We start from the raw sequence: 18,282 nt of genomic DNA on the forward strand, positions 1-18,282 counted from the left end.
TCGTAGAAAACTCAGGTCATACACAAAATTGCTAAACGAATCAAAAGCTTCTATTCTGTCACTCTAATGACAGCAAAAGAACAGAAAAAGCCTTAAAGCTCACAGTTAAAAAATTCTTCACACTGCAATGTTGTAAAGCCTCCACATGACATCATCAAATAGATGACATAGAAATGAGTATTTCTGGCACTGAAAAGCCAGTGAACCAGTTGAAAACAAATAAAGTGCCAGCTTCTGATGGAATTTCCAGTTCGGTGTTATGGAGAGTAATATTGTCCCCTTACTTAGTTTGCATATGTCGTTAAACTCTCACACATCCAACAGTCCTAAGTGACAGGGGATGCACAATTTCCTCCAGTTATATAGTAAGGGAAAAAGAACAGGTGCACCCAGTTGTAGACCAATTTCCTTAATGACAGTGTGCTGCAGGATCCTTGAACATATTCTTGGCTTGAATATAGTGAATTTCCTAGAGAAAAAGAAGCTTGAGCTCTGGATGACAGGTAACAGACTGCTTTCACATGTTTAGATATCCTGTTTGATGCAGTGCTATAGTTAACATCAGGATTGTACAAGACAAATGTGATAGCACTGTTGCTGTCTGTGTACATAAATTATCTGTTGGACAGAATGGGCAGTAATCTGAGACTGTTTGCTGTGTACAGTAAAAGTGTTATCATTAAGTGATTTGAACAGAATTTTTATTTGTTGCAATGTATGGGAGTCTATGGTTTTTAGTGTGGGTGGGTGGAAGAAACATAGCAATAATGTTCAAATACGGTATTAATGGTAGTCTGCTTGATTCACCCATTTTGAAATTTATGGATCTTTGTACATTGATAGGATAATTGATAAATGCCTGTGTAGTGCAGAAATATAAATTTTCCACAGTACCATGTAGAAATGATAGAAGATCCCTGTAGTCAAGTCCATTCTCTTTCCATCTCCTTTTCTTGTCTCACTCTTTAACTGGCTGGGTAGTACACAGCTGAAGCATCAGTATAAACTTGCATCTGCATCATCCTGTAGTTCTAAGAGTTGATCAGTATACTGGAAAACCCAAAAATGTGCATCAGCTTGTTAATGTATTTCATGAAACGTCATCATAAATGTGGTAAGTCTTGCGGCACTAACCACAAAGTGATGTTCACTAGTGCTTGAGAGTGCAGGAGAATAATTTGGCTGGTCTGACCTAGTGATTGGTTGCCTCTGGGAGTCCTACATTATAATTTGCCTGTTTTAAGATTGAACATATAACAGAATATGCCTCTAAATGGATCGTTGGTTTTCTGTATAGTCCCTGTTAATAAAGCAAAATTCATCCAACAGCTTTAAGCATGTCACAAATGAAAGGGATACATTGCATTAATTTTAAAGATATATGCATAAATGTTATGACCTAGTGATTGGTTGCCTCTGGGAGTCCTACATTATAATTTGCCTGTTTTAAGATTGAACATATAACAGAATATGCCTTTAAATGGATCGTTGGTTTTCTGTATAGTCCCTGTTAATAAAGCAAAATTCATCCAACAGTTTTAAGCATGTCACAAATGAAAGGGATACATTGCATTAATTTAAAGATATATGCATAAATGTTATGATCAAATTGAAGATTATTTTATTGGAAGTATTTTAATATGCACTGTGTGACAAAAGTAATTAAAACACAAAGAATGTGTTGCCAGATGTCAATACATAAGGGTCAGTTAAATGAAAATGAGGCAGATGAAAAAAAGAAAGTAAACAGTTTATTATTTAGAAAGTAATCACCATAACTGTTAATACATTTATCTGACTGTGATACAAGACAGTCAAGGCCTTCATGGAAAAATGTTTGTGGTTGCCTACAGAAACATGATTGTACTCGTGCATGCACTTCTTCATCCAAAGCAAATCAAGTCACGAATATTTCTCTACAGGGCTCCAAAAATATGGAAATCACATGGGAAGAGATCAGGACTGTTTGGAGGATGTATAAGGGCTTCCCAGCAAAACTTCTGCAGTGTACTTGAAACAACCTTTGCAACATGTAAACCACACAAGGGAGGACCTCTGTGTTGTGTACTAAGCACATCGTAACTCCGTCACATCTGTGCCTGCAGTTTGAGAACAAACAATGGACTCCCTGCAAAATTTTGTGTCATGCCCCACCTTTGGTCGGAGCAGTAGCTAGACTAAAGAATTAGTGTCCCATGCTTAGGCTGCCATTGACAGTACAACACAAATGTCTGTGGTGCCATGACAGTGAAACGTGGACTGATATTGAATGGAGTCACCTTGATATATTGCACTTTTGCACTATATATTGCACTTTTGCACTATATATTGCACTTTTGCACTATATATTGCACTTTTGCACTATCCTGGATGACCATAGTTTGTGAGTGTGGTGATGACCAGACAAGAGGTCCCTTTCTTCTTTGGAGAGGCACAGTGATGTTACTCCAGGTGTTATTGTGTGGGATGCTATCACAGCTCGTAGTGATTGAGGGAACTTTGAGGACACAAAAATATGTCACAAATACCCTGAGTCCTCTTGTGTTAACACAATAAGACAGTATTTTTCATTAGGACGGTGTTCATACACACAGGGAATGTATCCCTGTGAACTTTCTGCATGACATTAGGGTACTCCTGTTTCCATTAATATCCACAGATCCATCCCTGATAGAACATATGGGGACCAGCTCATATGTCATCTCTGTCCCAGTGCCAGTGTCCAGGATTTTAAGGACTAAGACACATAAGAAATTGACGGAACATTCTTGACAGGAGAAAACTTTATGCCAGGCTGCCAGACATGTGTCTTTCCTGTACAGTGGTCTTCCAGTTTTTAGACACAACTCACAAAGTGAAATGTTAATCCCTGCATCACAGCCTCAATGTTACTAGTAAAACGAGATACCTGATTTTTAGAGGAATATTTGCTGCAGTGAATATTCATTATAGCTTAAAACTATTTGCTATCCTGGGATTCACACCTAGACACACATCATTTGCAGATGAAAGTTTTGAAATCTTGATCAGGAAGTAATGGCAGGTTTAAACTTATTGCTGTCTTTCACACAGTTTTGTGTTAAATGTGTAACACCCCAAAGTCTTTGCCAATAATGGGGCATTTTATTTCAGTGGATTTCCTGCATACACACATTTTAAATTTTAAATGATGAACATCTTTTGTTTTTGTTGCAGAACTTCTCCAGGTAAACCTCGGAGTCTCAGTAATAGTGGCAGAGCACGGGATAGCAGTTTAGATAATAAGCGACTTTCAGGGAAAAGCTCACCAAATATTGTTAGGGATGTAGAAAGAACAGATGCAAGCAGGGAAGGACGTGACAGCTGGGGCAAGCCATCTGATTCAAGGTAGTATATACTTGTCATAATCATTTTATTACAGCCAACATTGTAAACGTTTCAGTCAGAAGACAGGGTTCACTTGTGGTATTGAGGTATTTTGTGTAACAATTTAGTGCAGTATAAGTTCTAAGGTAAAACTCCATTCTCCAGTTGGTGAAAGTTTGAACTGTTGACCATCAGTATTACCTTGAAGTCAATTCCTTCAGTGATGATAAGGGGGTGATTTTGCCAATTTCATGTCCCGCAGTGGTTCATGGATGATAATATATTAAACTACACTCGAGCTATTGAATTAGAGTCATGTACATGATGGTGTATAGCTTCTCCTTTCAGCCTGATGATGATTGTGGCATCATGTTATAGCATGGACTCCAAAATACATTGAAAGTGTTTAGGAGTCTTTCTGATCCCTGACTGCCCAACCCTCCCCCACAACTAGTAGAAATGAGTTGGACCTGTCTCAAGCCATGCGCTCCATCTTTGAGTTTCTATTTTATGCACTTAATTGGAATGAGGTCATGTAATCTTCAGAACATACAAGTACTCTTGTCACCACAGAGTGTTCTTCAGACAAAATTTGTGTTTGATGGGTTGGGGCAGCATCTACAGGCAGCTGTATTAGAATAAGTGGATGTGGGGATACTTAGGTTCTTACATTTTCTCCAGTGAGAGTTGTTGACACATGCGTAAGAGGCTCCATTTCATCCATTGTAAACATTTCCGCCTCAAGAATACCTTCACACCAACCTGAATGGTACCCTGTTGGCAAGTCAACATGACTTCATGTTGTTGTTATCATACTTGTACCCTGCCACCTCTATATACCAAACGTTTTCCGTACTTTGGTATCCTATCACAGTGTTCCTGCCCTTGTCCTAATCTCTGTTCACTGTGATGTGCAGTGAGTACATGATGTGTGAGGTAGCAGCTTTTGTATCCTGTAACAATGTAGTTCTGGATGGTGTGGCTGCTCACGAATTGATAAGTGATTTGCTGCACTGTAACCAACTCTGCCATCATGTTATGCACGACAGTTGACAGTTCCTTGCACCAAGTCTGAGCTTATTTTAGTTTCACTACCTGTGATTTTTAATAAAGCCAAATGATACTCTTAAGAAGTAATAGGAGACCCTTTACTAGTCTATTATTAGACATGTGTATCAGCTTCTTCATTGTCTCTAATTTCTGTGTGATCAGAGACCCAGAGCAGGTTTACCCTGTTCCTTTCCCCTAGTCCCCCAAGAGCTTCATGACATTCTGCAATGATCTTTGATCTCTTTGCAGAGTCTGATTGAATTTAAGAGCTGTGTGGCTGAATAAATATAGATGCTACCTTTTAGCACCTGTGCAAATTCTCCTCCGTGCTTACACTCTGATAGCGGATATTTCCACTTGCAATACTGTGACCAGCTTCCCTAGAGAGACTGTGTTCTCTGCTCTAGGCTGTGCCCTGTATACTTTGGCTCCAGTGCCTTCATCTGTTTTTGACCCATTAGTAAACGAGACTGTGCCGTCTGAACAGGGCCATGATTCATTCTTCCATGCCCCCTTCTTCCAGCTGTTATGTTGACAGGTTTACTGAAGCAGCCAGGATTTCCCCTGAACATTCTTGTATTTACTATGCTCACTCTACAAGTGTAAGATTCTGGATATCTTGAAGGAATCCAGTTACTTCCAATTTTTAACCAGTATGCCCCTGCTGTTGCCTCCATTGTGACCCAGAGGTGTAATGGATGCGTGTCCAGCATGGTCTCCATCCCAGCTGTGGGTGTGCTGCTAATTCCACATGTTATGACAAAGCAGGCTTGCCAAGCTCCTTAGCAGCCGTCTTTTGTTCCATTCCGTCATACTATAGCCCCATAAATTATCATAGGTCTTATTGCAGTGGTGTGTATCCAGTATATAATCATGGGGTTTGGGCTCCATTTTTTACCACAGGACCTTCTAGTGCTCATAAGAGTATCTTTTGCCTTGGAACATATATTCTTTGTATGAGAGGTCAATGATAATTTCACATCTAGGATTATCCCTAAATACTTCACTACATCCACTACTGGCAGAGTTTCATTGAGGAGCTTGAGATTCCAGCCAGTATGCAGATTTGCTTCTTGTAAATTGCATAACAACAGTTTTCTTGGAACTGACACTTTTCTACAGCAGTTTTCCACAATGCCTAGTGCAGATTGTGCTATTGTTATAACAGTACTAGCAGATTTGTGAAGTATTAGTCAATAACAGTACTATCAGATTTGTGAAGTATTATGTGATTAAATTGTCTGCATTTCCTTGACAAAAATAGCATCTATACTCTGTTCATCATAAGAATAAATCTGATGCAGACAGACACAAACCCAATGGTTGGTCTGAAGCTGTAGCATACGTACACTGGTGGTGGTACCCTCTTGGAAATAGGTCCTACTTAAGTATTAGATATATTATTACTAAGTTATGTTAAATGAAGCTTTATGATATTCAAATGTATTGATGGCTATCAAATGTTTTTCTTAATCATGCTTTAGCTGTGTAGTTTTTATTTCAAAAATCATGTACAGTCACAGTCTCTGCACTGTAGTGCTCTGATTGTCGTGCTGTTAATGCGCAGTATGAAAATGGCTGAGGCTGCTTCCTGTTCCGTAGTGAAACACATGTGGGGAACACGGTTAAAAAGTACTGAGAAATAGATTGTTCTTTATGTTTTTCATAAATTTACATAGATTGTCAGAAATGAGGGATTGTATTAGATATTGACACACACATTCACACTGGTCATATAGCAGAGTCGGTAGCATACTTGATTGATAATTAATTGCAGTTCATGTTTTGCTGGTTCAAATCTCGCATGGATCATTTTTCTCATTGAATTTGAAATATCTTCATCTTGTAATTGTAAAATTCATCAATTTTTTTTATGAACTATGCACGTCTTCTTGTTTCTAATTACATATTGCACATGAAATTCCTGTTATTTCAAATGTAAATTCTTTATTATCAATATTTTATGAAAGACTGGTAACACAAGTTGCCTCAATTAAGAAAACATAACAATTTAATTTTTAAGGAAAAAATAAAAACCAAATACTCTTTATTTGCACTACGTCTATCGTTTTATACCACAGATGTAGATAAGTGTCGTAGAAACATGAAAAACAATCATTTTCACGGCATTGAGCACACCATACAAATGCTGCATTTTTACATTTGCCAGTGTACCATTACAATATGAACCCGACAGAACTGATCTGGAGCCAAGTTACAGGATTTGGCCCGAGAAGTAACAAGACTGTTAAGCTGCCAGACATACTGGAACTAATGCATGCAGTTTCTTCACATGTCACTGCCGAATGCTGGTGGGATACAGAATGGTTCATCATGAAAGTAGAGGAGAAAATGCAGTGCGTGGTTGGCTTCATAGATTCTGTTATTGATAGGCTCGTTATCAGTGTAGCAGATGATACTTCCAGAAGTGGTGTGTATTTCTCGGGTTTGGAGAAGGAAGGAGCGAAGAGATTACCTGATGACTGACTGTAATTAAGACCTTCAGTGGCTTCAGTATTCAATAGTATGGTGAATACCTGCAGTATGCTTTTGCATCACACACAGCTTGCTCAGAAAAATTACCCTGTGTTTAAGTTAGAAATTTTCATCGCTCTTGTTTGTAATTAGAATACTGTGTCAGGTGAGAACGAGAGCATTTTATCCTTTCTGTTTAGTCACCTAAAAAGCGCATGGTAGTGCTGGAGTTTTGCCAAATATTATTTCATTCTCTTTAAAAATTAAATGACATTTGAAGCTGTATTGTTTCTTTGCTTATCTCTTTTTGCATCTGAACTGCAACTGGTCACATCATTGTAGGTTAGTTGGACTGCTGGCTGACCAGTGCTGTCAAATTTTAATGCGCCGGTAAAGCTGTTGTTCCATATTATTACTCAGTGTATGTGCGTGTAATTCAGCACAGAACGTATCCTTATGATTATACTTGACTGTACTGGTCACAGCTTGGCTTCCGCTCCACGTGAAATGTAATCCAATGAGATTCAAGCAAACACAGAAGAATGCATGGCATAATGTTTAAATCAGATTTATTCCTGTGATGAACAGAGTATAGTATTTAACTCTTCAATGAGTTAATTCACCTCTAGGTTCCACAGTGGTGGGGATATGACCTCCCCCCTTGCGGACACATTCTGACAATGTTGATCATCATGTTCTCGTCGATCTTTTGTGGCTTCAACTATTCTTCTACTTAGCATGGTCTTAATCCGCCTGTATATGATTGTCTTAGTGCCATGCTCTTCTGCTGCTGTAACCATGGATTCAAAGGTCATTATGCTAAAAGCCAACCTCAGTGTCCCGGAAGATGCAGAGAGCTATTTTCTGAAAGTGTAGTACTTTTTCCACTTTCCCAACAAGATGGTGAAATGTTGTTTCATATGACTTACCTGGTTGATATCCATATTGGTTTACGTGTAGAGGAACCTTGGTTAACCTCTTCTCCCCAAGGTGCACATTAACCAGTTTTTCTAATGTATTTAGAAGGAAGGAGGAGACTGATTGGTCTCATATCCTTGATGTGTTATCATCAGTTCTCCCTGCGTTTGGCATGAAAACAACCCTCACTATCCTCCAAGCATTAGAAATGATCCTTGCTGCTAGGTTGACCTTACACAGGAATGTAATTAAATCCTTTCTGCTTGTTGCTGTAGAGCTTGAAAGATACCATCTGGGCCTGGTGAGATGAACTGTTGAAATGGTCCGATTGTCCACTGGATTTTTTTGAGGTCAACAAATTCTCTGACAGATCCTCAAGTTCTCTCTTTGATAACCTGTAAACCAGTGTCTGTGTGGTGCAGTAGTTAGCACACTGGATTCGCATTCGGGAGGACAGTCATTCAAATCTGAGTCCAGCCATCGTGATCTAGGTTTTCCACAATTTCCTGAAATTGCTTCAGGCAAATACCAGGAAGGTTCCTTTGAAAGGGCTTGGCCAATTTCCTTCCCCGCCCTTCCCTTATCCAAGCTTGTACTCAATCTCTAATGACCTCATTGTTGACAGGATGTTAAATACTACTCTCCTCCTCCTCCTCCTCCTCCTCCTCCTCCTCCTCCTCTTCTTCTCAGGGACTGATCCGTGGCCTATGTTGTATGCCAGAGAGCATGACTGACTGATTCTTGAGGATCACATCCATTATCTCACTCGCTGGCCTTGTAAACCCACCGTCCTCCTCTCTGGAGAACCTTCTGGATTAGTTGCCACCATCCTCCTCTCTGGAGAACCTCCTGGATTAGTTGGTATTCTAGGGAATATTTTATAAAGTGTAGCACAAGTATCTGCACCTTACACTTCCTCACAGAATACCTTCCAGGAAGATAGCTTCATTTGCTTGATCACAACGTTATACTTGACCAGGTCCCTTGATATTCTGCCCATTGTCTCTTCTTCCTTGCAAAGCTGAACAGTATTCGTACCTGCTTCCTTTGCCCTTTCATATCGTTGATCCACCAAGGTACATTTGTGTTTGTGCACTGCTAGGTGATTGGGCAGTTTTATGAATATGAGGTCTTAATGTCAGATGTCACTGCGTCTGCTATTTTCTCAAAATCTACTGGATTTCTTATCGAAGTTCTTATGTCAAATAAGTGTGAATTTAGGTTTTTTCTACATGAGTCCCTGTCTGTTTTGCCAGGATTCCTATAGGTCATGGTCTGTTTAACATCATTCCAACCTTAAACTTAATGTATGTGCCTCAGTGCCTGTTTCACCATACGTGCCACTTGGATTCTTCCACCAAACACCTGATTCTCAGAACTCTGAGGTGGGAGGTGGGAGCAGGTGTTACAACATGTCCTTGGTTCTGGCTGTATACCTGGCCTTAATTTATGTTAATTTCTACGATCTTAGTGTTTCTTCTCAGTAACTATTCATTTCTTCACTCCCTTGTAGTTTTCTACTTCTTTCATTTTCTGACCTGTCTATTTTTTCCTGCCCTCCACCCCTATCACATACAATGCACTTAGCTTTCTGCTCTTATTAACTCTTGTATAGTGTTTTTGTAGTAATCTCTGTCTTGCTTTTACCCAGTCTTCCACCTCTAGGCTCTCAGCTTTTCAAATCTCATCCAGTACAGTCCTCAACAATTAGTCTTTCCTCATCCCATCCAGTAAGTCTCCCTTGACCTGGAGATCTGGGTAACTTTTCTGAACTCTTCCGATTTCCTAAGTCTCACCAGTCCTTTTCCTTCATCCCTCTTCCTTTCTCTTTAACCTTTCTGCCAGAAGAAAGAGCCACTGGCACCAAAAGCTTGCTCATTTACTTATCCTCCATATACTTTTTCCTCTGCTGTCACATGGTGAGATTTTTTTATCTATCCAATTACATTATATACTGATGAGTCCACATTATGTCCACTGCCCTCCACAAGATTTAATGATGCCTGGTGGCACTGTGGTGATGTGACGCTGTAAGGAACATATATAAGTGGGCCATAGGTGAATTCTAGTGATGATATGGACTGCAAATTGGGAAATCACCTGACATGGGAGACTTTGTCAAAGGACAGATTATTAAGGCCTGGCACCTGGAAATGAGCATTTCAGAAATGGCAAATTTCCTTGGCTGTTCACCTGCTACTGATGAGAGCATCTGTGGAAAGCAGTTGAAGAACAAGCAAGCCATGAGTAAGTGGCAAAGTCTTGGAAGTCCACACCTCAGCACAGAGTGTGGAGTTCAGAGGCTTTCCCTCCATATAAAGCAGGGTAGGTGATGATCTGCAGTGGATTTGGCAACAGAGTACAATTCTGATGCAGGCTCAAGTGTTTCAGAGCATACTGTTTGGCATGCATTGTTGAACATGGGACTCTGCAGCAGTAACTACATTGTGTTCCCATGTTGACCCAACAGCATAATTGATTATGACTGCAGTAGGAAATGGGATCATTTAGTCTGAACCATGGAGCAATGATATCATGTCACCTGGTCGGATGAATCACATTTCTTGTTACAGTAGCTCGATGGTCGTGTTCAGATAGGCCATCATCAAGGCTAGTGGCTGCTGAAAACATACATTGCACCAGGGACACAGGCCAGTTGGAGACATTATTATGCTATGAGGGACATCCACATGGGCTTCTGTGGAGGGACATCCACATGGGCTTCTGTGGGGCCTGAACAGTAACTGAAAGCACTATGACAGCTGTGGAGTATGTGAACATCATTGCTGTCACTCGTTATCTGTTCATGCTTGATGTCTTCTCCCAAGTGGATGGCATCTTTCAGCAGGTTGACATTACAGGGCTGAATCATATTGCAATAGTTTAAGGAAGATGACAGTGAACTCTTGTTTATATCTTGACCACGAAATTTCCTTGGTCTGAACCCAATGTAACACATAGGGATGCTATCAAATGTTAGCTCCAAGGCCACAAACCACCACCAGCTTGTAATTACAGGAATTGCATGACCTGTGTGTAGACATCTAATACCACATACCTCTGGAAACCTACCAACGTGTTTTCAAGTCAATGCCATGCAGAGAACCACTGCTATATTTCATTCCAGAGGTGGACCAACACACTACTAAGCAGGTGGTCATAATGTTTTGGCTCTTTGGTGTATTAATATACATGTGGTCAGATAAGGTGGGCTCCATCACCATATGCCATTGTTTTACATAACTACCCATTAGAGTGAACCCAAAAGTTATGTCAGTTACTTCTTCCTTTCTTCTATTCATGAGGATAGGTTATCTAGCCCTATTGAAGATTTCCACATTATTTCCTAGTAGGGGTTCAAGTACATGGTGTTGGTGTTGCTGCTTCCCCATACCAGGTTGTGGCCATTGGCGTCACAACCAAGCAGCAGTAGTTCAGTCTGCTGCAAGCAGCTGTCTTCCAGTCTCCATACCTCCTGGAAGGAGCCATACTGTCCTCATAGGGAAGGAAGGTAAACTGAGGTCAGTAAGTTCATTCCTCATGTTGTTTCATCCCGATGGTCGCTAAGTCCCTGGACAAGAAGCCCACCATCGACATGAATGAAATTCCATTCTTAATACAAATACATTTTATGAAGCTCTTAGGTTTATAGCATAAATTGACTCATCTCCAGTTTCTCAGATGCCTGAAACACCCCCTTTATATAGATAGGGTTTTTGGATCAAGGCCATGTCCACCTCCGGTCTTCCCAGCAAATGATTCAGGGCAGCAATTGCACCTTTACTGTATTGCAGGTTTCTCTGCAACACTTGCAGCCTCCAACTTGTCAACATGGTTGCTTTTGATGTCTTTGATTATCCTGGTGGCGACCTGCAAGAACGTTAAGTACAATTTCAGATCCTGTTCTCACACTGCCACACTACCAACTTCCACCACTAAGAGTTTGACCATCTGATACAATCTTTCGATTGATTACCCACCAATCCTATGTCAAGACCTTCTGGTTTTGCACCCTGTTTTCTCGAATAGAGTGTGTGAGGGAGAATCCTTAAGAAGTTTTGGTACCAAAATCGGTACTTCTGTGGTCTTAAACAAATCAGTCACTGTCTTCACCAGCAGCTCTGCCTCTTCCTGCAGAGATATCTTGGTCACCATTTCCTTAAACCACTCTACTGTTTCCAACACCTCACAAACAAAGGTAAGAGCACCTTTATCCAGATGAATCCTCCTGCATTTGGGTTTTGGGCTTAGCAATTTATAGGAACAGGAGATAGCTTCCATTCAGCATTCGACAACATAAAGTGTGTTGTGCTCTATTGCAATGTTCATTGAAGCTTTAAACATTCTGTGCTGTGACAGTAATGGGAAGCCGTAATGCTCTCTGCTTTAGGTATTGTTCAATATTGTTTGTGTTAATTATTTTGGAAAATAATCCTGGGTATCATCTCTGTCAGGAACTTGGGAGATCATATCACATTTTTGTTCTTTTAGATAACAATACTTTGGCTGCTTCCAGTGTTAAATATCTGTATAAAATTACTTTTTACACTCAGCAGCCCGCATCTCGTGGTCGCATTCTCGCTTCCCACGCCCGGGTTCCCGGGTTCGATTCCCGGCGGGGTCAAGAATTTTCTCTGCCTCGTGATGGCTGAGTGTTGTGTGCTGTCCTTAGGTTAGTTAGGTTTAAGTAGTTCTAAGTTCTAGGGGACTTATGACCATAGCAGTTGAGTCCCATAGTGCTCAGAGCCATTTGAACCATTTTTTACACTCAGCAGGGAACTTTCTTTCTCAAGCAACTCCACTCACTTTTGTACCCAGTACAATATTTATGTCCTTTCCAGGACGGGTGCTAGGGAAAAATATAATAAGTGTACTCCATCTATAAGTATGAGGTTTGCCCTCACTCATCCCCCTCTCCCTGCTTACCCCCACCTCCACCGAGTACAAAAGTACTGCAGAACCTTAACACCCCTTATTTGAACAAGATGTTACTCCTCACTGACCATTTTTAGTCGAGTACACAGACTGTCCTAAGTTCCTTAAAACTGGATCCTAGCCATAAATACTGTTAGAATAGAGCTTAATCGGATTAACCTAGACATAAATATAGTAATATAATTTCAATCCGTTAAAAAACATGCCCCTACAAAATATCCAAGTATAAAAATCACAAAGTATTACTATTTGCAGAAAGTTAACTTGCTGAATAATCAAGCTAAATATTAGCAGTCAGTGGTCAAGAGAGAGGAGCTACTTCCCTAGTTTGATTATTACTAGTCCTACAAAGCACATTTTACTATCTCATCACAGTGGCAAACCTTGTAATAATTTCCAAATAATAGTTTATTTTGTCTTATACTGGAGAAACATAAAGTTATGTTTCATATTTTGCCCTAGTTTTGTGTTACAAGAACTCACTGAAATGATTGTATGGCAGCTGCCAACTAATAACCCCACTTTCTTAACAACTATCTGTAAAAGACTTATAAAAGGTATGAAACTCCATGCCTATAACACAAAACTAAACCAGTATAGTTTATATAAGTTTAATCATTATGATCTACAAATGGCAGTGCTTTGTGAAATTTATTGCAGTTTGCATTTCCTCATTGTACCGCTTGACCTGTTTTACACATGTTCTCTTTGAGCACCCTTTCTTTGCTGTCCAAAGAGATTTATGTATCTTCAATTTCATTAATTCTATGTGTGAATATTTCTCCTTCATAAGATCTGTTCCCATTTATTCTTAACCCTTTGTATTGGAACACACTGTACAGCTTGCCAGTATTTTGTTTCTTTTTGTACAGTAACTACTTTGCTTACTGCCAGTCCGTCTTGTGAATTCTGACCATTTTTTCTCCACTTTCCTTCCTCATGAGCTTTATTAAGGATACCCAATTGTTCCAAGTAACTTAAAATTGAACTGACTCTGGATGCCTTCCCAATCATTTTCTTCTTACATAGATGGGAATCCTACTGATTAATACCGTCAACAGATGGCTCTCATGTGAGAACTTTACCCTTGTTATGTACCATTCTTAATATTTTCTGGTCCCAGTAATTCTAGAGTTACTTTCTGCTGTTCTCTGTCAGACCAATATTTCTCTTTAAACTGCCTCTCAAAATCTTTCCAATTCTGGACTTCTATCACATTAAGGACACCCCATTCTCTGGCTTTGCCCCTCAGGTGTTGTGTTACAAGATAGATTTTCTTTTTATCATCCCACATTGGTGAAATATTATCTTTAGATGTTCGTAAAAGTATTATAGTATGTACTTTCCCTTCAGGCTTGAAACAGGGATTCTTACTGGATAGATGACTTCCACTTTCTAAATGAAACTCCTCCCACGACTCATCTGCACTCCCTATCATTCTGGGTGAAAGCACAGTACTCTGTTTTTATTCCCCCTTGTTTTCAGATTCCTCAAATTTCTTGTTCAAATTAATAGTGTGGGTCCTCCAGTCTCTATTCCCAATATCTTTATCAATAGTCCTTTCAGTACATTTAATCTGGGTGTGGTTAATAATCTCTACCCTCAGTGTGTTCTGCTCTGTGTACAAAATCTACTGTTGCTGACTGTACTACTCCCATTTTCCTAACTGGATTTTGTTGGAATGTTTCCTTTAATTCAGTAATCCAGTAACTGATACAGTTCACTTGTTTGTTTAAAGTTTTGAATTCCTGCCTAGTTTCCCTTAACTCAGTTGCTACATCCAAGAAACTGCCTTCCTGTAATTTTCTTGGGCATTTACACCAGGTGACACTTCCTGCACTTCTCCCCTGAGCTCCGTTTGCAGTACTTCTAAATTATTGTAAAACTCCTCTTTCAAACGTGTTATTTCGAACCAGATCTTGTTATAACATTAGTTTTAATTTTTTGAATTGATCATTAATTATATTAATATCTGATTTTAATAGTGTTTTTTCCTACTTTCTAGTCTGCAAAATGATCATCTAGTTGTTTGTCAAGTTTTGTCACTTTACTGTTTAATTTAGCAAAAATGTCTACATTATATTGGGTAGAAGCTTCAGAGACAGCCGACAGGCTCTCTAAAGTTTTAGTCTGACTGTTTAGTTCTTTACTAATAGTAATATATGTAAGAGACATATATGTAAGAGAGAGCTTTCCTATCAACCAAGAAGAACTGCTAATAAAAATTTGTTGCATGCTCGGTGGGCGCAACAGCAGCCAGTTTATATTACACGTCGATGAACCCCAGTCAGCTGTGGTGTTTGTTCACATTGTGAATAATAATAATAATAATAATAATAATAATAATAATAATAAAAGGAGACTTCCAGAATCAAATTTTTTTGAAAGAAAATTAAATATGTTAAACATTAATCTTTAAAAAAATAGTGAAATTAGGCATTACCCGTGACCACGCTAGCGACAGGCCAAACAAATGTCATAACAAAGTGATCCCGAAAAGAAATAGAGACTTGGATTAGATTTCTGTAACAATACACATTGTTGTTGAATACTGCCATATACATCATATAAAATACAATGGTATTGAATTACATTGATCCTATGATCTGTGCAAACCTAAATGGGCATATCTTCTGACAGTTCAATTAAATTTTTATAGATAAATGGTTAATACTGCCGTGCATTCAACATATATGAAGAGACCAGATGATCCTTCATTGACTGCATCCCACAAGATGATACATTCTCAAATTATATGAGGTTTAATGTAAGCAGTTGTTTTAGATATTGTTAGTAAACAGTGTTCCATTAAACAATATAACATCACTTGTTGAAAGCCTTGTTAGCTTCCTATTTGAAATTAAATCATTCATCAAAGTGCATGTAGGGTCAACAGTCTACAGTGACTTTTTAAAGGAACTAACCACCATTTGATTGTTTTTGTTTATTTAAGTACAACCCAAGTTTCGTCCTATTATGCTATTTTCAAGATTTGGTGTTTCCTAAAAGCTTCACTCGTGTGCGATGTAAATGTGGTTGTATGTCACTGGGAAGAGAAAATTATTAATTCTGCATCACCTTTAATAGATGTTTTCCAGCTGATAGGACAGTCAAAGGTGATGAATGAATGCTTCTATCAGCAGGAAAACATCTCTTAAAGGTGATGTGGAATTATTATTAATTTTTTTCATCCCAGTGATAGACAACCATATTTATATTGTCCATGAGTGATGTTTTTAGGAAACAGCAAATACTTGAAAATGGCATAAAAGACTAAAACCTAGATTGTACTTAAATAACCAATAAAACAGTCAAATGGCAGTATGTTCCTTTAAAATAAATTGTATAACTGTTGCTCAACAACATCAAAAACAGTCTACAGTGAGTTGGTGGTTGGTGTTGTATGAATGAAGAAAATATGGGAAGTGCAGCACTGCAACAAACCTGTCTTGTATGACATGTAATAACTATGTTGTGTCACCATTCTTGTGTCTCAGCTTGTGGTGCAAGTTTGTCTATATCCCTGAGTCTGTGATCAACTATAGTTCGAAGTTAGTACAAAAAAGAACTTAAAGGGGAACTTCCAACTAAAGAAGAGGAATGTTCTATCTATTCCTAGCACATGAGGCAGATTGTACCATGCAAAATAAGTTTATATTGTCACTGCAAATGTGCTCATGGAAATTCTTTTCCAGTAAATGCAACTTTTATCATCACTTGTTTGGATTTGCTCCTCTTCATCAGCAACGTAATAACTATCCACATCACAGAGTATGTCGTCATTAATTTTCAACACAAGTTTGTCAATGTTTGTTAAATAATAACAAATTTCTATAGTCATAACAATTTTTGTTCCCTTATGTATTGCTCCCAGTTTCCCTTACGAAAATTATGCTTCAGTATGTGACTTCTTAGCTTCAAGTTCACAAGCTTTTGATTGAAAGTAACACCAAAAAATACTCTCAAGTGTTTCAGGTTTTTTTTTGCTGTCATTTGGAACTGCTACAAAAATCTACTTATGTAAAGATTTAATGGCTTTAACCAGTAAAACAGTTGTTTTTTATTTACTTTTCTGTTTTGCCTAACATTACAATATCTAGATACGTATTTTCATTGTTCATTCAGTTGATCACAGCGAAGCCTCCAAAATTTGTAGGATGAAGTAGTTTTAACTTCAGAACTGTCTGTTGCTTTCACACTTACAAATTCCAATAATGAACAACACAACGAAACAGTACAAAGCAATGTGTGTCTTCTCTATGAACATAGTTTCTCCATGAACACACAAAAGCTACTCAGTAATATTCATTGTCTCTGGTGCATCACTTCTCTCACGAGTAGGAAAACCTTTAAGTCCCCCATCCAGATCCCCCACTACTATGAATTAGGTAATACCTATGGCTCTGGGTGATCTGCTTAGGTTAGGTAAGTTGTACAGGAGCAAGATAACTCTGGAACCAGAGAATATGATTTTATAATAAAATGATTTGTTTGAAACACACACACACACACACACACACACACACACACACACACACAATTATTGTGTCTGATAGAGAAGTCAAAAGAGAGTAAAAACTTTTCACAGGGGAGGGAGTACAAGTAATTCAAAACTAGATCTCATTAGTGAATTTTAGTTTTGTGCAAGATGTAATGTATTTTGACTTACAATGTAGTTTTATGAAGCTAAAGAGTGTCATGCATAACACACGAGGGTCACCCCAAAAGAAATGCACACTTTTTTTTTTTAAATCCATCTTTTATTCTACATGTTTGAAAGTTTTACAGTGTGTAGATACATCCTTTAGGAACAATATTTTCATTTCTCCACATAATTTCCATCCCTCTCAACTGCCTTACGCCATCTTGGAACCAGCGCCTGTATTCCCGCACGGTAAAATTCTGGACCAACCTGTTGGAGACACTGTTTGGCAGCGTGCACAAGGGAGTCATCATCTTCAAACCTTGTTCCACGTAGAGAGTCTTTCAGTTTCCCAAAGAGTTGATAGTCACATGGAGCCAGGTCAGGACTGTAAGGCGGGTGTTTCAGTGTTGTCCATCTGAGTTTTGTGATCGCTTCCATGGTTTTTTGACTGACATGTGGCCATGCATTGTCATGCAACAGCAAAACATCTTGCTTTTACTGATGTTGTCGAACACAACTCAATCGAGCTTGAAGTTTCTTCAGTGTCAACACATATGTATCAGAATTTATGGTGGTTCCACTTGGCATGATGTCCACAAGCAAGAGTCCTTCAGAATCGAAAAACACCTTAGCCATGACTTTCCCAGCAGAAGGTGTGGTTTTGAATTTTTTTTTCTTGGGTAAATTTGCATGATGCCACTCCATTGATTGCCTCTTCGTCTCTAGTGAAAAATGATGGAGCCATGTTTCATCACCTGTCACAATTATTCCAAGAAATTCATCTCCACCATTCTTGTAGTGTTCGAAAAGTTCGCTGCATACCGTTTTTCTTGTTTCTTTGTGAGCCAGCTGTTAACATTCTGGAAACCCACCTGGCACAGAGCTTTTTTAACGCCAACACTTTCAGTATTCCG

At 38.9% G+C, this 18,282-nt stretch overlaps 1 protein-coding gene across 9 annotated transcripts in view; it reads left to right on the forward strand.

Annotated features, from left to right (window-relative positions):
- LOC126162229 (zinc finger CCCH domain-containing protein 13-like) overlaps nucleotides 1–18,282 on the forward strand; it is a 260,877-nt gene that overhangs the window by 112,519 nt on the left and 130,076 nt on the right. For all 9 annotated transcript variants that reach the window (XM_049918590.1, XM_049918593.1, XM_049918591.1 and 6 more), the window contains exon 7: nucleotides 3,196–3,366. In XM_049918590.1, the coding sequence (XP_049774547.1) occupies nucleotides 3,196–3,366 (171 nt within the window). The remainder of the gene's footprint in view (nucleotides 1–3,195; nucleotides 3,367–18,282) is intronic.

Source organism: Schistocerca cancellata, chromosome 2 (genome assembly GCF_023864275.1).
Source record: "Schistocerca cancellata isolate TAMUIC-IGC-003103 chromosome 2, iqSchCanc2.1, whole genome shotgun sequence".
NCBI lineage: Eukaryota > Metazoa > Arthropoda > Insecta > Orthoptera > Acrididae > Schistocerca > Schistocerca cancellata.